The following is a 24,730-nucleotide window of genomic DNA, read 5'->3' as shown; positions in this document are numbered from 1 at the left end:
GAGAAAAACTAACAGGTCTCTGAGAGCCAGAATTCCTGCTGGTTGGTAGGTGATCTTATACTTATTTCATCTAATAAAATGCTATTTAATTATGCAAAAATCATACAATGTGGTTTTCTGTTTTTTATTTTTAGATTCTGTAACTCATAGTTGAAGTCTACCTACGATAAAAATGATAGAACTCTCCATTCTGTGTAGATGGCAAAACTTGCAAAATCCGCAGTGTATCAAATAATTATTTTCCCCACTGTGTACATGTATATAAATATGAAAAGCTATTATATTATTTGGAATTCAGACTTCTAAACTTCTATGATCTGCTTATGGAGTTTTAAATCAAATGGTCTGGTTTTAAATCTTATTGGGCATGAGAAGATATAACAGTACATAGAAAGTAGTTTACAATAGATCTTTCTGCAGGTAATTTATAATTTTACTATCGCTTCCAGTCGATCAAGAGAGACCTTATCACCACTCCCAAATACTTCTACTTGATTGGGCGTGAAAAAGTGAAGAAGGGACCAGAGAAAGGCCAAATAAAGGAGGTGCTGAAGAAGAAGCTAGAAATTCCATCCCTTAGGAGTATTTCTCTAAGGTATGCAAGAGGTTTCTCCTTACATATGTTTAAGTAAACTAGTCCCCATATATTAATAATGGTGCAGGCCTCTTTGTAAATCTTTGAAACAGTTTATATCAGCGCTGGAAAACGCCCCTCTCTGGAAATATGAGCCGATATTAAAGGCTAGTACTTACAGGGGGGATAGAATAATATTGTGAGAACCAAATGGTACTTACAGGGGGGATAAAATAATATTGTGCGAACCAAATGGCAGCGGGATAAGAGTAAAAATATCCTAATAAGTCAGCTACAGCTGTGGTGAAAATTACATAAAAAGCACTCAATGTGTATAAAATACAATCATGGAGGTATCAAGAATGCAATATAAAGCGCAAGCTTCAGGTGTAGCTGAAGGAAATTTACCTGATATGCTTGATTATGTTGTTTGATATTATCCACTTTTATAGTGTTTGCCTGTTGGGGAAATCCGTGTTATGAGCTCTGCCCCGGCCGGTGGGCCCTGAAGTCTTTACCGGCGTGTGATGGATGAACGCTGCGCTGTACAGACGCTCGGTTCACTGTGAATACAGGACCTTGCGTGACGTCACGGTCACATGATTAATCATGTGACTGACTATGGAAAGCGCGGTGGATCAAATCCTACGCGTTTCAGAATTTCTTGCCGCAGCTGAATGATTTACATCTGATAGCCAGCATAAGTACATGTGGGGGTTGCCTGGTTGCTAGATCTGATACTTGACCACCAGCATCCTAAGACCATATGGTGCTGCTAGTTCAGTTCATCACATGCATGGTCGGGCCTGGATTTATGGTTGTAACTGTTTCCCAAATCGGTCAATGGGAGCCTGATGATCCTTTCTAGCTAGCAAAGCTTTCTTTCTACACTAAAAAAACCAAACTGTACAAATAGAAAAAGTCTGCTCATATATTGCATTTCTGGTCAATATAACTATTGTTTTTCAGAAGTGAGGCTTTATCATAGATCAATGATCTTTGTTTATACAGTATGTAGAACATTATGGTATAGTTTTCTTATTCTTAAAATAGGAAGACCACATACTGGTCACTAATTATTTTTATATGAATTTCTTTTGCCTGCAACCAGCACACGCCAGGATGACTTCTTCATCTTACATGAGACAGATCATGACACTCTTCTAGAATCAGTCTTCAAAACTGAACTCATTAGTCTGCTGTGCAAAAGATATGAGGAGATGACCAAGAGTAAACTAGTGCTGAACTTCGGAGACACGTAAGAGAACCGTTTGTCATAGTTGTAATCTGTGCGGTAAGAATGCATATAGATAAATGTTCATGAACACAGAAGTAGAAATCACACTGATAGACGTCAAATGGCAGGCAGCTATGCATTTAGAGAGAACCATCACCAGGTCAAAAGTGGCCAGTTCTTGATGTAGTTCTATTCTTGCTGGTCTCCTGAGTATGTAGACGCTTTGGTCTTTTTTTAAACCCGTCATATGGTTCCAGATACATGGATCTTTTTACTTAGTGCTAATTTTTATGGTCTTTACCAAGGGGGCGTTGCTCATAGGGTAATAACTAGTGATGAACGAGTACACTTGTTGCTCGGGTGGTCTCCGAGTATTTGTAAGTGCTAAGAGATTTGGTTTTCGTCGCCGCAGCTGAATGATTTACAGCTGCTAGACAGGCAGAATACATGTGGGGATTCCCTAGCAACCAGGCAACCCCCACATGTGCTCAGGCTGGCTAGTAGCTGTAAATCATGCAACTGAGGTGATGAAAACTAAATCTCCGAGCAGTCACAAATACTGGGAGACCATCCGAGCAACGAGCATACTCGCTCATCACTAGTAATAACCTTAAGACATGGCCCCAGAGAATCCTGTTTGTTAGGGAATCCCCACATGTATTCATGCTGTCTAGCAGTTGCAAATCGTGCAGCTGCGTCGACATAAACTAAATTTTCGAGCACGCCAAAATGCTAGGAGACCAACCGAGCATGCTTGGGAAATCTCGAGTAACGAGTATACTCGCTCATCACTAGTTATTATAGGTTAACACCCCATATATTATATAAAAGATAAGATTAACCGTCATTTTAATTTTTTTCCCCATAAATCAGTAGTATCTTTTTAGATAAATGTGTTCTTTCTCCCTCTAGACTGATTATAAATTACAAAAATTCTCAATTCACAGGTAAAATGTGTCTTTAGTGAAGAGATTTTCCCATTAAAAGACAGGAGATGGCTACTGGTGCTTATAAAGTTCTATGGAGAAATGTAACTGTTGTTTCAGAACAACATGCAGCAGAATGTCTGTCTGTATCTAGCTTCTCCCCCTCAATAAAAATGTTAAAAGCACCAACTGCCATCAGGTATTTCAGTAATGCAAAAATCTGTCTTCATTGAATCCAGATTTTACCCATGAATTGAAAGAGAAAGATTAGTTCACAAGTAGAAAAAAAGCAGATTTCTCTGATAAGACATATTACAAAGTTCCTTATTTTCATATGTACCATTGATTTATGAAATAACAATTTTAACGATGGTTACTCTTCAAGGTTAATAGAATAATGGCCAAAAATGGATTTTATGTCTTTGATAACTTTGTAAGTCCCATTGGTTACAAGGGAGAAAGAAAACATAAGTGCGACGACTTCTCCATTGACAGTTGCAACTGTTATAGTAACTTACAGGTCTATTTGCAGAACTATGTGAGTCAGCAGCTACATCCCACCATTAAGAATATTCTGGCATTTCTGACTGATCTGTTATCAACAAAAGTGGATATGGGGCTTATGGATATACCATTCATTGTAACTGGTTTTACTTTATATAGTAAACACAGCTACACCATCTTGTACATTGATTTATGCAAGCAATTTTTTTTCTCCAGACTACAACTTAGAGTAAAGAAAGAAGGTTGGGGAGGAGGAGGCTCAAGAACCATTACATTCTTGAGGGGACATGGAGACATTGCACAGCCTAAACCTGGAGGAAAAACCCTCACAATCAGTGTTGGAGATGGACTTCCCAAAAATTCCAGTAAGTATCTGCTTACACAAGAGTTAGGTCAGAAACTACTGTAGGATTTCTACTCACTTGGTTATGTCTGAGGTAGGCACAGGAAGCAGTTTCAGTGAAATGTCCAGGCTGGTTTATTAAGACTTCATAAACTACTCAGAAACCAAACAAAAAAACACAAATTAAATAGTCCATACAATTTTGCGGGTTCGCCCACTTGTGTTAATGTCTAGTTCTTGAGTCCTTACCAAAGACCAACACACTGAAGGTCTACACACCTCCAGACACATACCACGTCCCCGAGGTGGGGATATGTGAGCAGCAAGTCTCACCCATCTCTTTAACTGCTCGTAAACCCAGCTCTGATACACCCTATTAACTCTGTCAGCACTATACCTGCTGGAGCCAGCCTTCCTGGGCTTACATCACCGAAGCTACCAACCTCGATGATACATATCTCCATTCAAGGACCTATCCGGAAGCCATCTTACACTACCTAAATATAAAAATTTGCTTAACCCCCTAGTGACAAAGAATTTTTAGTTTTTATGCTCTTATATTTTTGTAGAAAAAAAATGTGGTTTGTATTGCTATTTTCTGAGACCCGTAACTTTTTTATTGTTTAACCTTTAGAGCTGTGTGAGGGCTTGTTATTTGTACACAGAGCTTTCTAACTTTGATGCCATGATGCATTAATACAGCATCACATGGGTAGCTAGAGGCAAAACCATCTATGCCTTATAGGAGGACAATGTAAATATCCTTTCTTCTTTATTCTACAATATACTGTCATCTTCTTCATGGCAACTGTACAAACAAAAGAATACAGTAGCACACTGTAAGCGCTAAGATATATGCAAACAGAGAATATATGAAATTTGAATTGCAATACTGCTATATACAATATACTTATGAAAAGGAAGGTACTTAGCACATAAATTGGCCAATTCATGAGAGCCCATCAGCCATAACAAGGTGACATTTCTTTGATGGGACCCTATCTGGGAACAAAGTTTCTGTCCCCCATATGAAAATTTTTTTAGTGGTACAGTCCATAAAATGTCATCATACAAGCAGTTATGGTAACTACCATGTTGACACCATTGAAAAAATAAAGCCATACCCAAGGGGTTCGGCATGAGATCAAATAATCCAACATAGAAGTCAATGGGTCCGTAAAAATCATGGACAGCACACAAATCCATGTGCTGTCTGTGATTAACATTGCAATGGGAAGGTGAAGCTTTGCAGTTTGTGAAAAAAATCACTAATAAAACATTCATGGTAGATACTACTGTTCCATTGACCAAATACTGATGAAAATGGGATCCTAAAGGCAGATAAAATTTAGACCATTATTGTGCATGGGAAATATCACTGACATCTGAATGAGAACTAAATGAAATCACAGCTAATAACAAACCTTTATGGCCAGTTTAAAAACACCTAACAAATCCTTGTTGTATAGGATATGTATGCACAGTCCACTCCTTCAAGAAGCTTATCTAAGTTTGTCTTTACTCACATCACATGGCTAACTGAAGATAAAAATAAGTATTCAAAAATCACAACCAAATTTCATTTTTGGCTGAAACTATTATTTATCAAGAATTTGTCACCAGGTTTTTACCACCTAATCTGACAGCAACATAATGTAAAGACTGAGACCCTGATTACAGCGATGTATCACTTACTGGATTACTTGCTTTTGTTTTAATAAAATCACTGTTTTACAGTTTTACAGGCAGGAGAATATCACTAGAGCACTAGTAAATAATGATGAATGAGCGTGCACACCACTGCTCTTTATACAGTTGAGCATCGGGGTGCTCGAGTACACTAGTTACTCAATCGAGTATCGTGGGTGCACAAGTGCCGTACTCGAGTCCCCACCCTGCATGTTTTGCGGTTCTCAGGCAGCCAATAAACATAACATGTGAGGATTGCCTGCCATACACCTTAAGCCATAGCCATGTTGGCTGCTGGCATTACTGTGATTGACCGGCCGTATCGCATCATAAGGTCTTATATGACGCTATGTTCGGCACACCCCCCTCTGGGAGCAGTTCAGGGAGAGTTGATCTAGGAGGGAGAGCTTAGATTAGAGCAGGCATATAGGCAGTGTTTAATTGCTATTGCAGTACTTGTATAGCGCTGCTGACTCATTAAAACAAAAGTCCTTTTCAGTGCTACATACTGTCCTTTGTATAGTAAAAATGCTGTTACCTGCATTCAGTGTAGGGATTGCTGGTGGAGAAGGGATAGTTTGTGATTAGAGGCATATAGGGTTTATTACCTTACAGTCCTTCTATAGGTATACTGCTGCTGCAACTTAAAACAAAAGTCCCTTTAAAGGGCTACATTTTTTTTCCCCTATTAATACAGGAAAGTTTGCAGACATATATTATATACCTAACAGAGGCGTAGCTAAGGGTTCAGCTCAGGGGGGGCGAACCATCTGAGTGGGCCCCTAACCCTTGATTACAACTATGGTGGCACACTTTAATCATGGGTATAGGGGGAACCTCAGCAGATGATCCTGCTGTAATCGAAAATGTATAATGGCCCCCGCATTGGCCCCCACGTTGTATCTCCCTTGGATTCTGGTCTCTGACCCTTTCTGTGGGCTGCAAATTGCAGAAAATAAAAACAACCAGTAAATGTGTATAGAGTCCATCATATGGGAATAGGTCCCTGAATGAATCCAGGTAACCCTAAAAGGAATACTCTTGTCTGGACAAGACCCAAAAGAGGTGAATGGAAAGAAAGAGGAAAGCAGAAGAAAGGGGGAGGTAAAATATCACACAATGAAAGAAGAAAGTGCGCCCCCCCGTATGTCATCTCTTCTTTTTTTGCCCTTCTCCCCATTTGCGGGCCATGTTATTCAGACTGAGTATACATATGCAGCTAAAGGTGATTGTGATTATCTATACTCACCTACTGGCTGTTCCCATTTTTATTCTATTTGGCTTTTCATCATATATATTTATACTCAACTTTATGGGGATTTTTATTGTTTATATAAATAGCATTTTCATGTTTGTTACCTTGTATTTACTGATATGAGATGACACACACTGGACTGATAGGACCCTGAGGCCATGTTCACACTTTGCGGTGTGCTCTGCAGGTTTATCCCGCAGAGGAATTGATAAATCTGCAGGGCAAAACCGCTGCGGTTATCCCTGCAGATTTATTGCGGTTTGTTCCGCGGTTTCCGCTGCGGGATTACTCCTGTACTATTGATGCTGCATATGCAGCAATATGCAGCATCAATAGTAATGATAAAAATAATAAAAATTGGTTTATACTCACCCTCTGATGTCCGGATCTCCTGGGCGCTGCACCCGGCGCTCCGGTTCCAAAGATGCTGTGCCGAGAAGGACCTTCGTGACGTCACGGTCATGTGACCCGGGCGTCATCACGGTCATGTGACCGCGACGTCACCACAGGCCCTGCTCGCACAGCAAACCGAAGACCGGACGGCCGCGGGCAGCGCTGAGAGGTGAGTATAGCATCATTTTTTATTTTAATTCTTTTTTTTGTTATACTATTTATGGGTCCCAGGGCCTGGAGGAGAGTCTCCTCTCCTCCACCCCGGGTACCACCTGCACATTAACCGCTTACTTCCCGCAACGTGGGCACAGCCCCATGCGGGAAGTAAGCGGTTCAATGCATTTCTATGGGTGCAGAATCGCTGCGATTCTGCACAAAGAAGTGACATGCTGCGGGTTGTAAACAGCTGCGTTTCTGCGCGTTTTTTCCCGCAGCATGTGCACTGTGGTTTGCGGTTTCCATAGGGTTTACATGTTAATGTAAACGCTATGGAAACTGCTGCGGACCCGCAGCATCAAAATCACCGCGGATCCGCGGTAAAAACCGCAAAGTGTGAACATGGCCTGACCCCAGCTACAGGACCACATTACAAGAGATAGAGAGAGAGATGCTGAGAGACTGAGAGACAGAGAGAGAGAAGACAGAGAGAAAGACAGAGAGCGAGACTGAGAGAGACAGAGAGCGATACCGAGACAAAGAGACAGAGAGACTGACAGAGAGACTGAGAGAGACTGACAGAGAGGGACTGAGAGACTAATAGAGTCACACAGAGAGACAGACAGAGAGAGACTGACAGAGACAGACAGAGAGCGAGACAGAGACTAACAGACAGAGAGAGAGACTGACACAGAGACTGAGATCGAGACTGAGAGAGCAAGACAGAGAGAGAGCGAGACTGAGACAAACTGAGAGAGAGAGTGAGACAGAGACTGAGAGACAGAGAGAGACTGCCAGAGACTGAGAGAGACAGAGAGAGACTGACACAGAAACAGAGACTCAGAGAGAGACTGAGACAGAAAGACACAGAGAGCGAGACTGAGAGAGACAGAGAGCGAGACCTTGACTGAGAGAGACAGAGAGACTGAGAGAGACAGACAAAGAGACAGACTGAAGAGAGAGACTGACAGAGAGACAGAGATTGAGAGACAGACAGAGAGACAGGGAGACTGACAGACTGAGAGCGAGACAGAGAGAGAGCGAGACAGAGAGAGAGCGAGACTGAGAGAGCGAGACAGAGAGAGAGCGAGACTGAGAGAGAGAGACTAAGACAGAGACAAACTGAGAGTGAGACAAAGACTGAGCCAGAGAGAGACTGACAGAGACTGAGAGACAGAGAGCGAGACAAAGACTGAAACAGAGAGAGACTGCCAGAGAGTGACAGAGAGAGACTGACAGAGACTGACAGAGACAGAGACTGAGAGAGTGATTGACCCTGAGAGACAGAGAGAGCGAGACAGAGAGTGAGCGAGACAGAGAGAGAGCGAGACAGACTGAGAGAGAGCGAGACTGAGAGCGAGACAGAGTGAGCGAGATTGAGAGTGAGCAAGACAGAGAGTGAGCGAGACAGCGAGAGACAGAGAGCGAGAGAGAGCGAGACAGAGAGTGAGCGAGACAGAGATAGACAGACTGACAGAGAGCGAGACAGAGAGCGAGACAGAGTAAGCGAGACAGAGAGTGAGCGAGACAGAGAGAGACAGACTGACAGAGAGCGAGACAGACTGAGAGAGAGCGAGACAGAGAGCGAGACAGAGTAAGCGAGACAGAGCGCGAGACAGAGAGCGAGACAGAGCGTGAGCGAGACAGAGCGTGAGCGAGACAGAGACAGACAGAGAGAGCAAGACAGAGTGCGAGACAGAGAGAGAGCGAGACTGAGCGAGAGACAGAGAGCGAGACAGAGTAAGCGAGACAGAGCGAGACAGAGTAAGCGAGACAGAGAGAGACAGAGAGAGCGAGACAGAGTGCGAGACAGAGAGAGAGCGAGACTGAGCGAGAGACAGAGAGCGAGACAGAGTAAGCGAGACAGAGCGAGACAGAGTAAGCGAGATAGAGACAGAGAGAGCGAGACAGAGAGCGAACGAGACAGAGAGCGAGACAGAGCGCGAGACAGAGCGCGAGACAGAGCGCGAGACAGAGAGCGAGACAGAGAGCGAGACAGAGCGTGAGCGAGACAGAGCGTGAGCGAGACAGAGACAGACAGAGAGAGCAAGACAGAGTGCGAGACAGAGAGAGAGCGAGACTGAGCGAGAGACAGAGAGCGAGACAGAGAGCAAGCGAAACAGAGAGCAAGCGAGACAGAGAGCAAGCGAGACAGACAGCGAGATTGAGAGAGCGAGACAGAGAGAGAGACTGAGAGACTGACAGAGACACAGAGAGCGAGGGAGACAGAGAGACTGACAGAGACAGAGCAAAACGGATGCAAGAAACCTTAGGGACATGTCAGGAGGGGAACAGTGTCCTGCCTCCTCCTCACTGCACAGTGCAGTCACCTCCAGCCCCCTGCAGCCTGAGCTCCTACTCCGTCCTATCTCCTGTCCTGCTCCTGTATGCAGGGCAGGGAGGGAAGAAGCAGCGTCCTGAAGTCTCTCTGCAGACAGACACCACACAGCCGGCAATGTGTGCGTCTGCAGTATGCTCTGCTGGAGGCAGCAGGTACAGTGCCGGCACCCAGCGTCCCCGGGTACATGCTCCTCTACAGAACAGACCGCAGCAGAGCAGGGAGATTCTGTCCCTGCTCTACTGCAGAGCTCAACTATATTGGCGTGCACAGCAGGCTAATATAGTTAAGGGTAGCGTAGCTCCAGGTGGGCCCCCTCTGAGCTCCGGGCCCGGGGCGACAGCACCCTCTGCCCCCCTGGTAGCTACGCTACTGATACCTAATTTAAAATGTGCAAGGCGTTTGTTAAGGGAAGAGGAAGTGGACGTGCTGCTAATGGTGTATGGAGAGACCGAGGCCATGGGCCAGGTGAAACGTTACCTGCTACAGGAGCTCAACAAGCATGCTCATCCATGACACTTAGCTTCCAGTCCCATTTTGCAAGGGGGCCAGAACAGTGCGAACAGGTGGTCGTTTAAATGACAGATAATGCTTCCAGTATATTTCACAGCACCACCCTGTCTTCCATACAGTCCAGTCTCGCTAGCCAAGAGTCTGGCCCACATATTCCTTACCCTGAACCTTCTTCCTCCCACCATGGTGAGTCCCAGTAGATGAGTGATCCCTCATTCAGATATTCCGAGGAGCTCATTACATTTCCATTTGTTGATTCTGGACTCTCATCCAGCACGTTTCAAGAAGGACATGAGGAGATCATGTGTAGTGATGCCCAAGTATTTGAGCGGCCCCATTCAGAAGAAGACGATGGGGAACAACAATTAATGTCTCAAGACGTAGATGATGATGAGACACAGTTTATTAGGCCCTCCTTTATGTCTAATACAGGGTGTATCAGAGTTCCTCTTCCTTCTAATTTTTGCCAGTTCTTGCATTTTGCACATAGACTTTATGAGTTTCAGATTCCTTCCTTCATATATTAAACAGGATGTGTTTGACGATGTCACAAACATCATATGCTTAGTTAAGGTAGTAAAATATTAAAATTACATTTTCCCATGACAACCGGTGGGTGTAGTTTTATTTCCCCCCTTTACTATGTCTTCGACTGTAGTCATAGGTTGAGAGATGGCCAGGTTATCAAGGGGTGAAGGAGGCATTATTATTTTTTTTCTCTTTTTAATTTTGCCTTATATACAAGTCATTATACAAGAAAGAATGTTTCCTAAAATTTTTCCTGTAAAATCCATTTTATCTTTAGTTTTGTATGTTTTATTATCAGTCCGTACAAGTGGAGTAATACTTTGACAACATTGCTCCCAGCAACAACCTGGGAGTCAGAGATGCATCCAGGCATCTTCCACATGCTGTTTCCATTCCATTTGAGTGCTGCTTCCATCCATTTCAGTGATTTTACTGCCTTCCCAGCCCTCCTGTTAGGGTCTTCCAGAAAAATTCTTGCGTTTCACATTGACTTCCATTATGCTCAGTACTGGAGTCAACCCCATCCGAGTGTCCGACCTGCTTGATTCAAGTATCAAGCATTTTAGTGCTCGATTCATTACTACTAATAAACCTACTGCCATGAAGTTTTCCATATTTATGATCTGTGTATAATGTGGCCTTTAGGATTGATTGGCAGCTTTCTGCTTATGTAAATTGTACTCAGAAAACTGTCAATTAGTGGTGGGGGCATCGATATACAGACCTCAGTTTTCAGAGAACTGGTAGATCTGTAACAGATTAAACAATGATTGTATAAAAACTGAAGCAAGCAGCCCAGTAGGTGATACATTCCTATGTGAGAGCTGACACCATACAACAACACCCACAATCGGTTCTAGCACCGATCGCTGGTGTTTAACCCCTCTGATGCCGCTGTCAATAGTGACAGCGACATTGAGGAGCATCGCACAGGGAGTGGGCTCCCGTAAGTACAGTGAGATGTGATCGCATTTTGCTGATGGTCTCCATGGTGACTCCCGGCCGCAAGATGGCTGCAGGGTCCTTCAGGGTCCGGCAGGGAAGGTGGCATGTTAGCTCTTGCTAAGGACAGGAGCTGAAACACCTCATAACTGCCTGTCACACGCTGCTCTGATGCTCTGCATTGCAGAGTTTAAGATCAGCGATCTGTCAGTATAAAAATGATGTCTCAACCTGGAACAATGTAAAAAAGAAAAAAATTGAAAAGAGTAAAAATATCAAAAAAAATAAATAAAGAACTAAATAAAGAATAAATATATAATACAATAGATACTTTTATGCGTCCAGAACGACCCTTTCTATTAAACTGTCGCACTAGTTAATCCCTTCAGTGAACACTGTAAAAAAATTGCTGTTTTTTGTTCATTCTACCTCCCAAAAATCATAATAGAAATTATAAAAAAATGTCATGCGCTCATAAATGGTACCAATAAAACACGTTAAAATAAAACAAGCCCCCACATTACTCTGTCAGCAGAAATATGGAAAAATTATAGCTGTCTAAATATGGGGATGCAAAAACTAGTTTTTGCAATAAAAAGCATCTTTTAGCGTATGACAACAGCCAAACAAAAAACCCGATATAATTCTGGTAACGGTGTAATCGTACTGACCCAACAAATAAATCTGCACCAAAGGTATAGGCAGGCACCACCGTCAGGGATCACCTCTAGCATACTACAGAAAGGCACATTTAGAAAGAACAAAGAAAAAGGTAGTATGCAAACAAAAAGGGATCACCAGAATGATTTACCAAAATATACCAACTTTATTAAACCACAATCATTAGATACACTACAACATGATTATTAAAAACACTTAAAAAATGCATAACAAAGCAAACCATGAAAACTAGACCTATGATAAGGTCAAGCCACAATGCCACCCTACAAAATGCCTGCAACGTCAAATAGGAAATTCCCCCATAGCTACCAAGTAGTCAAATCCAAGGGTATACCATACTACCTGGTGGAAAATGCCAGGCCTCGCAGGTAGCCTCCCACTAGGACCTATAGCATAATAGAAAAGGGGGAGCAGGGTAGGTGGCACCGGGCAAGGATGGGCATCCTTGCCCGGTGCCACCTACCCTGCTCCCCCTTTTCTATTATGCTATAGGTCCTAGTGGGAGGCTACCTGCGAGGCCTGGCATTTTCCACCAGGTAGTATGGTATACCCTTGGATTTGACTACTTGGTAGCTATGGGGGAATTTCCTATTTGACGTTGCAGGCATTTTGTAGGGTGGCATTGTGGCTTGACCTTATCATAGGTCTAGTTTTCATGGTTTGCTTTGTTATGCATTTTTTAAGTGTTTTTAATAATCATGTTGTAGTGTATCTAATGATTGTGGTTTAATAAAGTTGGTATATTTTGGTAAATCATTCTGGTGATCCCTTTTTGTTTGCATACTACCTTTTTCTTTGTTCTTTCTAAATGACCCAACAAATAAAGTCACCTAATCACTTACAATATACCGCACAAGGAATGGTGTAAATAAAACCAATTCTTCACCTGCTGTTTATTTTTTCATTCTGCCTCCCAAAGATCTCAGTAAGGTTTGGCGCACATTTGTCCTGCACTCTACGCTGAGTGCTGACACCGGGGTTTCCATGTAAATCTCTGAAATACATGATTCAGGTGGAACCCCCTGCGGAAGGTTCCCTATAATCAGGCAGATGGAGACACTGGAGACACTGTGGACCCCATAGGACCTGTGATCTGACGGTGTCCGTCTTTTTAGGCTAATATAAAAGCACAGTTGACCACAGTTGTGTGCACTTCAGAAAAGAAGGACACTGGTGAACAGAGGAAAGACGGAGTCCAGAGTAACTCTGCAGCTTCACTATAGTCAATGGATGCCTAGGGGGTTTCATCTGAATCATGTCACTTTTAGATTTAGATGGAAACCCCAAAGTAAGTGCTCAGCGTACAGCACCATATGCAGTGCCTTGCAAAAATATTCGGCTCCCTGGAACTTTTCAATCTTTTCCCACATATCATGCTTCAAACATAAAGATACCAAATGTAAATTTTTGGTGAAGAATCAACAAGTGGAACACAATTGTGAAGTTGGGTGAAATTTATTGGTTATTTTAAATTTTTGTGGAAATTCAAAAACTGAAAAGTGGGGCGTGCAATATTATTCGGCCCCTTTACTTTCAGTGCAGCAAACTCACTCCAGAAGTTCATTGTGGATCTCTGAATGATCCAATGGTGTCCTAAATGCCCAATGATGATAAATACAATCCACCTGTGTGAATCAAGTCTCCGTATAAATGCACCTGCTCTGTGATAGTCTCAGGGTTCTGTTTGAAGCACAGAGAGCATCATGAAGACCAAGGAACACAACAGGCAGGTCCGTGATACTGTTGTAGAGAAGTTTAAAGCCGGATTTGGATACAAAATGATTTCCAAAACTTTAAACATCCCAAGGAGCACTGTGCAAGTGATCATATTGAAATGGAAGGAGTATCATACCACTGCAAATCTACCAAGACCCGGCCGTCCCTCTAAACTTTCATCTCAAACAAGGAGAAGACTGATCAGAGATGCAGCCAAGAGGCCCATGATCACTCTGGATGAACTGCAGAGATCTACAGCTGAGGTGGGACAGTCTGTCCATAGGACAACAATCAGTCGTACACTGCACAAATCTGGCCTTTATGGAAGAGTGGCAAGAAGAAAGCCATTTCTCAAAGATATCCATAAAAAGTGTCGTTTAAAGTTTGCAACAAGCCACCTGTGAGACACACCAAACATGTGGAAGAAGGTGCTCTGGTCAGATGAAACCAAAATCGAACTTTCTGTGCTCTCAAATCCAAATGACCCCCTCTCTTCTGAACCCCAGTGTGTCTACACCACATTTAGCGCACACATGTTTGGCATTTCTGTAGTGATGAGAGCATGCCTAATTTACATATGCTTGTCTCCAGAAGCATGAGCTGGGCATAACGTACTAGTTACTATAAGGTTCTGGTCACTTCAACATACTGATCACTACAATGGCAGTTTGCAATTTTCACTCAGTAACATCTACTGATTGTTTCTGCAAAACACCCATGGAGTCAAAATCGTCACTACACATGTAGATAAATTCCCAAAGGGGTATAATTTGCAAAATGGGGTCACTTAAGAGGGGATTTTTCTTATCTAGCACTTAGGGGCTCTTTATATGGAGTCTACAAACTATTCTAGGAAAATCTGCACTCCAGGATGCAAACAGCGCTCCGTCCCTCCAGAGTCTTGCTGTGTGGCTAAGCAGTACTGTAGAGTCACGTATGGGGTATTTCTACAGTCATCACAAATTGTGGGACAAATTTTGGTGCCGTTTTTACCCATTGCGCAGTTGAAAATGTAAAATTTAGGGCTAACACACAATCTTGGTGGTAAAAACGTTAATTATTTTTTCTTCAATGCCATGTGGTATAAAATTCTGTCACACAACTGTGGTGTCAATATAATCACTGGACCCCTAGACTAATTCATTGAGAGGTTTGTAAAATGGGGTCACGTATGGGGGGGTCTGCTGTTCTGGCATCTTAGGGGCTCTGCCAATGTGACATGGCACACTCAAACCAGTGCAGCAAAATCTGCACTGTAATATGATGCTTCTTCCCTTCTGAGCTTTGCACTGTTCCTCAAAAGTAGTTTTTGACCACATATGGGGTATCATTGAACTCATTTTCTCCTGTTACCCTTATAAAAAAAATACAAAACTTGGGGCTAAAAAACATTTTTGTGGCAAAAATTTGATTTTCTTTTTTTCACGGCTCAACATTATAAACTTCTGTGAAGCACCTGATGGTTTAAAGTGCTCAATACACATCTAAATAAGTTCCCTGAGGGGTCTAGTTTCCAAAATGGTGTAACTTTGGGGTGGTTTCCACTATTTAGGCACAACAGGGACTCTCCAAACACGACATGGCGTTTCCTAATTATTCCAGCAAAGTTTACGTTCAAAAAGTCAAATGACGCTCCTTCCCTTGTGTGCCCTGCTGTGCACCCAAACAGTGATTTTTACCCCACATATGGGGTATCATCATGCTCTGGAGAAATTGATCAACAAATTTTATGGTGCAATTTCTCCTGTTATCCTTATGAAAATGCAAAGTTTTCATTTTTGTGGGAAAAATTATTTTTTTTATTTTCACAGCTCAAAGTGATAAACTTCTGCGAACCACTTGCGGGCTCATGGTGCTCAATACACATCTAGATAAGTTCCCTGAGGGGTGTAGTTTCCAAAATGTTGTCACTTGTGGGTGTTTCCACTGTTTAGGCACATTAGGGGATCTTCAAACGCGACATGGCATCTGCCAATTATTCCTGCAAATTTTGCATTCAAAAAAATCAAATGGTGCTCCTTCTCTTTTAAGCCATGCTGTGTACCCAAACAGTAGTTTTCCTCCACATATTGGGTATTATTGTACTCAGGAGAAATTGTACAATAAATTGCATGGTGCAATTTCCCATGCTACCTTTATGAAAATGCAAAATTTGGAGCTAAAATACATTTTTGTGTGGAAAATGTGATTTCTTTTTTATTTTCATGGCTCAACGTTATAAATTTCTGTGAAGCACCTGGGGTTTTAAGGTGCTCAATACACATCTAGATAAGTTCCCTGAGGGGTGTAGTTTTCAAACTGGTGTCAAGTCAGGGAGATTTCCACTGTTTAGGCACATCAGGAGCTCTCCAAGCACGACATGACGTCCACTAATTATGCCAGCATATTTTACATTCAAATAGCGAAATGACGCCCCTTCCCTTTCGAGTCTTGCCGTGCACCTAAACAGTGGTTTCCCCCCATATGGGGTATCAGCATGCTCAAGAGAAACTGTACAACAAATTCTATGGTCCATTTTCTCCTGTTACCCTTGCAAAAGTAAAAGAATGAGGTCTAAAGAAAATTTTTGTGAAAAAAAAGTTAAATGTTTATTTTTTCCTTCCACATTCATTAAATCCTGTGAAGCACCTAAAGGGTTAATAAACTTCTTGAATGTGGTTTTGAGAACCTTAAGAGTTGCAGTTTTTAAAATGGTGTCACTTTTGGGTATTTTCTGTCATATAGGCCCCTCAAAGTCACTTCAAATGTGAGGTCACTAAAAAAATGGTTTTGTTAATTTGGCTGTAAAAATGAGAAATCGCTGGTCAACTTAGGCTGCTAACTTCCTAGCAAAAAAATGTTTTTTCAAAAATTGTGCTGATGTAGAGTAGACATGTGGGAAATGTTATTTATTAACTATTTTGTGTGACATGACTCTCTGATTTAAGGGCATAAAAATGAAACGTTTGCAAAATTTTCAACATTTTTGCCAATTGTCTGATTTTACACAAACAAATGTAAGTCATATCAAAGAAATGTCACCACGATCATGAAGTACAATAAGTCACAAAAAAACTTTCTTATAATCAGTGGGATCCATTCAAGGGTTCCAGAGTCATGACCTCATAAAGTGACAGTGGTCAGAATTGAAAAAAATTGGCCTGGTCAGGAAGGTGAAAACAGACTTCGGGGTGACTGGGTTAAATTGTGTTTATATGAATGCAAAAATAAAAAAATAATAGGAAATCACTATGAAAAGAATTCTTAAACTAAATTATTTCATGCCTAGAACCTACAAGGAAGGAAAGAATCCAAAACCGTGGACATAGACAACCCCCAAATCGTCCAGCTCCTGCACCTCCAGGTAATATATAAGACAAACATTTACAGTTTTATCTTACCACTCTCTATGTAACACTCAAAGTCCGTGTTTTTAAAGGATATCATAGAAATGGGGCTGCCCAGTTCCATACAGAAAAAACAAGAAATCCAACATACTCACAAGCCAAGAAGCAAAACAGAGCTCCACCTACAGCTGCTATACCTCGACCAACTGCCACTAGAAAAAGTCGCGCTCCCTCTGACCACAATATGGAGTTCCTAAATGTTCCAGATCAAGGTGTAGCTGGGTAAGTAGATGTAAAATACTGTATGTACAAAATTCCATATTTAATTTTGATTGAATCAGCCTTAAAATATTGATGAACTTACCATAGATGCAGTTAGGTCCAGAAGTATATTTGGACAATGACTAAATCTTCATGTTTTTGGCTCTGCGTGCCACTATTTTTGTTTTAAAATAAAACAACTGAGATCCAATTGAAGTGTAGACTTTCAGGTCTAATTAAAGGAGTTCAACAAAAATATCCTGTGAAACCAATTTAAACCTTTTTTTCTACAAAGCCTCCTGATTTCAGGGGCTCAAAAGTAACTGGACAAGTTAACTTTACCATAAATGTTCATTTTTAATACTTTGTAGAGAAACCTTTGCAGAGTGACTGCCTGAAGTCTGGAAGCCACAGACGTCACAAAACGCTGGGTTTCCTCCTTTGTGATGCTTTGCCAGGCCTTTAGTACCACTGACTTCAGTTGTTGCTTGTTTGTGGGTCTTTCTTCCTTAAGTTTTGTCATAAGCATATGAAAGGCATGCTCGATAGGGGTTGAAATCTGGTGATTGACTGAGCCATTGCAGAAAATTCCACCTCTATGCCTTAAAAAACTCCTAGTTGCTTTCTCAGTATGTCTTGTGTTATTGACCATCTGTGCTGTGAAGCCGCTGTCCAATCAACCATCCTGCATTTGGTTGAATCTGAACAGAAAGTATCACCCTGTACAGTTCAGAATTCATCCTGCTGCTTCTGTCTTCAGTCACATCATCAATAAACACTAATGACCCAGTACCACTGGAAGCCATGCATGCCTATGCCATTACGCTGAACCCTCTGTATTTGTTTTCATTGAGTATTCTCATTATGGTTGACTTAGATACTGAAACACCTACTTCTTGGAGAGTGTTCTTCACTTGGGTGGATGTTGGGAGGGGTTTTCTATTCACCATGGAAGCGATTCGGTGGTCATCCACCACTGTTGTCTTCGGTGGACATTCAGGCCTTTTTGAGTTCCCAAGCTCACCAGTGTGCTCTTGTTTTGCAGAATGTACCATACCGTTGATTTGGCCACTCCTAGCATTTATGCTATCTCTCTGATGGACTTCTTCTTTTTTTCAGCATAATGATGGTCGGTTTCTCTTCCATTATGAACTCCATTGACCACATGTTGTGGGTTCACAGTAACAGCTTCCAAATGCAAATGCCACACCTGAAATCAGCTCCAAGGCTTTTACCTGCTCAATTGATGATGTATTAACAATGAAATAGCCCATTAAAGAGCTTTTGAGATATTTGTAGTTACTTTGGGTCCCTTTAAAAAGAGGCAGCTACATATTAAAGAGCTATAATTGCTGACTCTTACTCCGATTAGGCTATGAATACCCTCAAATTAAAGCACTTTAAGCCCATATTGATTATATAACTGTACCTTAAATATGTTTTGGTCAACAGCTAAAACATCAAAACTTGTGTCACTGTCCAAATATCTCTGAACATAACGGTATAATATTATATAATTATATAACCTGAAACCAACACCTCAATTAAATTCAACTACTCTCATAACTAGCAATTTGATACAGAGGAAGGCATAATAAAAAAAAAACCCAGGCAGTTGGATGATTTTCATGGGCAAATTTACCATTCACCTCACCCCCTATTAAAGCATTTTTCTACCTATACAGTGGCATGTAAAAGGTTGGGCACCCCTGGTAAAAATTTCTGTTGTGAACAGTTAAGCAAGTTGAAGGTGAAATTATCTCTAAAATACTCAGAGTTAAAGATCACACATCTCCGTTTGTATTTTAGGCAAAAAAACATATACGATATATTGCAATTTTTTTCATTATAAAAATTGCAAAAAGGTAACTGGGTCGATGCAAGAGTTTGGGCACCCTGCATGGCTAGTACCTAGTAGCACCCCTTTTGAAAGTATCACAGTTTGTAAATGCTTTGTGTAGCCAGCCAAGAGTCTTTCAATTCTTGTTTGAGGGATTTTCGCCCACTTTTCCTTGGAAAATTATTCTATTTCTTTTAGATTCCTTCAACGTCTTGCATGCACTGCTAGTTTGAGGTCTAGCCACAAATTATAAATGATAAATAAAGTATATAAAAAAGGTTGCCGCGCTGAAAGGCACTTACAGAGTGAAGTCCTGTGCAAGCAATATCCATTTGCATAACGGTATCTTCATCCACAGTCCAGTAATATTTAGCAGAGGGAGCGTCCTCCCTAGGGTCACAATCCCCCGAAAAGACCCGTTGCCGTGATTCAGCGGTAGCCTCGGCTGATGGCGCCGCTGTCAGCGTAGCGAGGTGAGCAGGGGGCGTGGTGAAGTGGTGACGTCACCTGTCCGGACAGGTGACGTCACCACTTCACCACGCCCCCCGCTCACCTTGCTTCGCTGACAGCGGCGCCATCGGCCGAGGCTACCGCTGAATCACGGCGACGGGTTTTTTCGGGGGATTGTGACCCTAGGGAGGACGCTCCCATTGCTAAATATTACTGGACTGTGGATGAAGATACCGTTATGCAAATGGATACTGCTTGCAAAGGACTACACTTCACTCTGTAAGTGCCTTTCAGCGCGGCAACCTTTTTTATATACTTTATTTATCTGCTGACAGTTATACACACCACACTGGTTGGTTTGCCTGCTGCTGTTCTTTTTAGGCACACGTGTTCAGCGCTATTGTGATTTATAGTTATTCTAAATTATAAATGATGTTCAGATCAGGAGACTTTGAGGGCCATTGTAAAATCTTCAGTGTGTGCCTTTTGAGTTAGTATACTGTGGGTTTTGATGTTTGTTTAGGGTCATTATCCATTTGTAGAAGCCATCTTCTTTTCAACTTCAGCTGTTTTACAGATGGATTTTTGTTTGCATAAAAAATGTGTTGAAATTTCATTGAATCCACTCTTCCCTCTACATGTGAAATTTTCCCTGTGCCATTGGCTTCAACACAACCCCAAAGCATGATTGATCCACCTCCACATTTAATGGTTGGCAAGATGTTCTTTTCCTGAAATTATGTGCCTTTTTTTTCTTCACATATACCTTTGAACATTGTGGCCAATGAGTTCTATTTTAACCTCATCAGTCCATAGGACTTGTTTCCAAAATTCATCAGGCTTGTTTAGATATTCTTTTGCATATTTTATGGTGTATTTTATGGTGAGGACACAGGAGAGGTTTTCTTCTGATGACTTTTCCATAAAGGCCATATTTGTCCAGGTGTCTCTGAACAATAGAACAATGTACCATAACTCCAGAGTCTGCTAAATTTTTCTGAATGTCTTTTGAAGTCAAGAAAATGGTTCTGATTTGCCTTTCTAGCAATCCTACAAGCAGCTTTCCTTTTTTGTAATTTTTCAAATGAAGAATCACTATATATTCTTTTTTTTTCTTCTTGCCTAAAATAAAATGGAAATCTTTAACTTCAGCCCTTTTAGAGATCATTTCATCTTCAATTTGCTTAATAACAGTAATTTTGACCAGGGGTGTTCAAACTTTTACATGCCACTGTTAAGTGCAGGATGCAGGAGCTGTTGGTAAAGTGTACTTATCATTTAGAATTTTTTAGTTGCTATTACCACTGAACCTCTTAAGGGCCAAGCCACTGCTAGCTTTAATGACCAAGCCTCATTTTTCAAATCTGACCAGTGTTTCTTTATGTAGTAATAACTCTGGAATGCTTCAACATATCTCAGTTAATCTGAGTTAGTTTTTTCGTGACATGTTATACTTTATATTAGTGCTAAATTTAGGTCAATATCTATTGCATATATTATGAAAATATCTAAAATTTGATTTAAAAAAAATTTAAATTGCAAGTTTCAAACTTTGAATGCTTATACTCTTAAAGGGAATCAGACAGCAAGTTTTTTCTATGTAAATTGAGGACCGCTTGAGGCAGGGGTTAAAACACTGAACTCAAATGTCAGGATGTGTGGTGTTGTTTACTTCGACTAAAGCTTTAATTACCATGTGATTAACATTGCTGTTAGGGTACTGTCACACAGTGGCACTTTGGTCGCTACGACGGTACGATCCGTGACGTTCCAGCGATATCCATACGATATCGCAGTGTCTGACACGCTACTGCGATCAGGGACCCTGCTGAGAATCGTACGTCGTAGCAGATCGTTTGGAACTTTCTTTCGTCGCTGGATCTCCCGCTATTTAGTCCCGCACTGACTGACTGCCGGCTGGAATGTAAGAGCAGAGCACAGCGGTGACGTCACCGCTGTGCTCTGCTTTTACTTTACGGCGGCACTCAGTCAGTGCGGGAAGCAGACGGCAAGGGACCTGAAGGACACCGGAATGTGAGTATGTACGGTTTGTTTGTTTTTACTTTTACGCTGGTAACCAGGGTAAACATCGGGTTACTAAGCGCGGCCCTGCGCTTAGTAACCCGATGTTTACCCTGGTTACCCGGGACCTCGGCATCGTTGGTCGCTGGAGAGCGGTCTGTGTGACAGCTCCCCAGCGACCACACAACGACTTTCCAACGATCACGGCCAGGTCGTATCGCTGGTCGTGATCGTTGGAAAGTTGCAGTGTGACAGTACCCTAACACTTAAGTCCCTGCATGCTTCCCCTTCACCCACACCACCGACTCAGCAGGGACGCCAGCATGCTCTCCACCACGGCCACTCAGTGGAATCTCCTGCTGCAGCTCTCATAGTGGCTACCAGGTTCCAGCGCCCATGCTCATTGCACAGATCTCCCAGCAATGCGCTTAGGGAGTGAGCACGAGCACTCCCCGCTTCTTAAAGGGGTAGCGAGCACTCCAGAAATGTCCCCCAGCCTATATCTGGTAGGCATTAGGTATTTAAGGCACCCTCCCCTGTAGGGAGATGCCTGAGAAACTTCAGTATCTAGTGTGTCTCTAAGCTAGTAGTCCATTGTCAGGTCCCTGTTCCCTAACCCGTTCTGCAACCTTACCGGTTCAGTGATTTGGAGCCTGTTCTGTCTGAACCAGCCATTCTGTCTGAACTTGAACTCATTCTGTCTGATCCGGCACCAGCATCCATACCGCCAGTGATTTTGATCCTGTCCTGCCTGACACCAGTCTATACCTGAGTCCTTGACTCCTGGGGTCAGCTGCTGCAATACCCGGAACTGCCCTGGAGTGGTACCTGGTGGCTACATGCAGCACAAGCCTTACCTCACCATCAGAGGCTCTAGTGAAGTACCAGGTAGCCACATAGTTAAGCCCCTGCAGGTTATGCCCGGCCCATGGTGCAGTGGGTCCACACCCACCAGCGTGATAGTTTTTTGAGGCCGTGGACCCCATTACCCCTCCATTCTCTGCCAACTAAATCAGCAGAATCAAATCCTGTCCTACTTACGGTCGGTGAACACCCAATTGGATGCTCGGACGTTAGCTGCTTCACCCGCACCAGTCCAAGTTGCAGCACCATGTCTGCTCCACCATGTTTCGACAGAGATCCCAAGTAGTGCCATGGATTTCTTAATCAGTGCATGCTGCTCTATGAACTGTTGGCCCATCAGTTTTTCTCTGATCAGGCTAAAGTGGCATTTTGTTGCCCTACCTTGGAGGAGAGGCCATCACATGACTCAACCCCTTATGGGAAAGAGTGGATCCTGTGACCTCAGATCTACAGGTCTTCCTGAGGGTGTTCCATAAGGTCAACAAAAAGCCAGATAGTGTCACCCCAGCTGCATCTTTCCTCCTCAGAGTGCATCATGGTGGTCTGACTGTAGGCCAATATGCTGTCCAGTTCTGTACCCCGTCTTCCGAACTTGGCTGGAGCAACGAGGCACTGGTAGTTGCCTTCTGTGCAGGTTTGTCCAAAGGGATTAAGGACAAACTGGCAGGTCAAGACATCCCCGCTACTTTTGATGACCTAATTTCCCTGACTATCATGATCAATCTCAGATTTTAGGAACATTCCATGCAACACATGAGAGGAGACCAAGGCGTCTAGCTCCATCCTTCCAAAGACTGCTCATTCCCCAGCTGTGACAGCAGACTCTCCTGAGCCTATGCTTGTCAACCATGTTAAGCTGTCTGAGCAACGGCAGGAACATCGTCATGCCAAGGGGTTATGCTTCTACTGTGACCTAGTATGGAACATCTTACCCGTTCTTGTCACCAGAATTCTGTAAATTCCCAAGCTTAGGGGGTCTGTAGGAGAGTCTAACCTGGGCGAGAGTAATTCCTCTGCACCGTTGACACTGGAAACTTCATGAAGAAAGCTCTAGTAGAACAGTACCAGATTTCCAGCTCTTGGTAGGAATTCTGCATATGGAGAAGATTGCCATCGGTGTGCTACCTTGCCACTTCATCCAATTGATCAGACCGTAGAAGCGCCACCTGTGCGTGAAACGTCCGTCATCCTTCAATCTCCCCTCATACGCCGCCATGCCGCTTTGGATGTCTGTATGAATTGAAGTAAAGGGCTTCTTTTAACCACAGGAAACAGTGAGTGCTGCCTTTCTATATTTTTAAATATTTGCACACTACTTGTTGACCACTGCACCACAAGTATCGAAAATTTCCTGAACAGTTGTTATTGTTTTTTTGGTTTTTATAACAGTTAATCCACTGGAGCATAAATATTCCTCACCTGTTCTGAATCATAAAAAAAATATCTGTTGCCACTAATCCCGGAATTGTTTAAATAGTCTTAAGGTACCTTCACACGAAACGACTTTGTAACGATATCGCTAGCGATCCGTGACGTTGCAGCGTCCTCGCTAGCAATATCGTTTAGTTTGACACGCAGCAGCGATCAGGATCCTGCTGTGATGTCGCTGGTCGCTGAATAAAGTCCAGAACTTTATTTGGTCGTCCGATCGCCGTGTATCGTTGTGTTTGAAAGCAAAAGCAACGATACCAGCGATGTTTTACACTGGTAACCAGGGTAAACATCGGGTTACCAAGCGCAGGGCCGCGCTTAGTAACCCGATGTTTACCCTAGTTACCAGCGTAAAAGTAAAAAAAAAAAACAGTACATGCTCACCTGCACGTCCCCCAGCGTCTGCTTCCTGACACTTACTGAGCGCCGGCCCTAAAGTGAAAGTGAAAGCACAGCGGTGACGTCACCGCTGTGCTGTTAGGGCCGGAGCTCAGTCAGTGTCAGGAAGCAGACGCCGGGGGACGCGCAGGTGAGTATGTACTGTTTGTTTTTTTTACTTTTACGCTGGTAACCAGGGTAAAAATCGGGTTACTAAGCACGGCCCTGCGCTTAGCAACCCGATGTTTACCCTGGTTACCCGGGGACCTCTGCATCGTTGGTCGCTGGAGAGCGGTCTGTGTGACAGCTCCCCAGTGATCAAACAGCGACGCTGCAGCGATCGGCATCGTTGTCGCTATCGCT

General features: G+C 42.8%; 1 protein-coding gene across 1 annotated transcript in view; it reads left to right on the top strand.

The window, feature by feature from the left end:
* Window positions 1-24,730, top strand: part of MYO1F (myosin IF) — a 302,201-nt gene that overhangs the window by 269,487 nt on the left and 7,984 nt on the right. Inside the window, exons 22-26 of the mRNA XM_077273492.1 lie at window positions 450-595; window positions 1,686-1,832; window positions 3,458-3,606; window positions 17,064-17,138; window positions 17,214-17,403. Coding sequence (XP_077129607.1) covers window positions 450-595; window positions 1,686-1,832; window positions 3,458-3,606; window positions 17,064-17,138; window positions 17,214-17,403 — 707 coding nt within the window. The remainder of the gene's footprint in view (window positions 1-449; window positions 596-1,685; window positions 1,833-3,457; window positions 3,607-17,063; window positions 17,139-17,213; window positions 17,404-24,730) is intronic.

The sequence above is a fragment of the Ranitomeya variabilis genome, chromosome 1 (genome assembly GCF_051348905.1).
Source record: "Ranitomeya variabilis isolate aRanVar5 chromosome 1, aRanVar5.hap1, whole genome shotgun sequence".
Lineage (NCBI taxonomy): Eukaryota > Metazoa > Chordata > Amphibia > Anura > Dendrobatidae > Ranitomeya > Ranitomeya variabilis.
The sequence above is the reverse complement of the archived record's forward strand: the minus strand, read 5'-3'. Positions and strand labels throughout refer to the sequence as shown.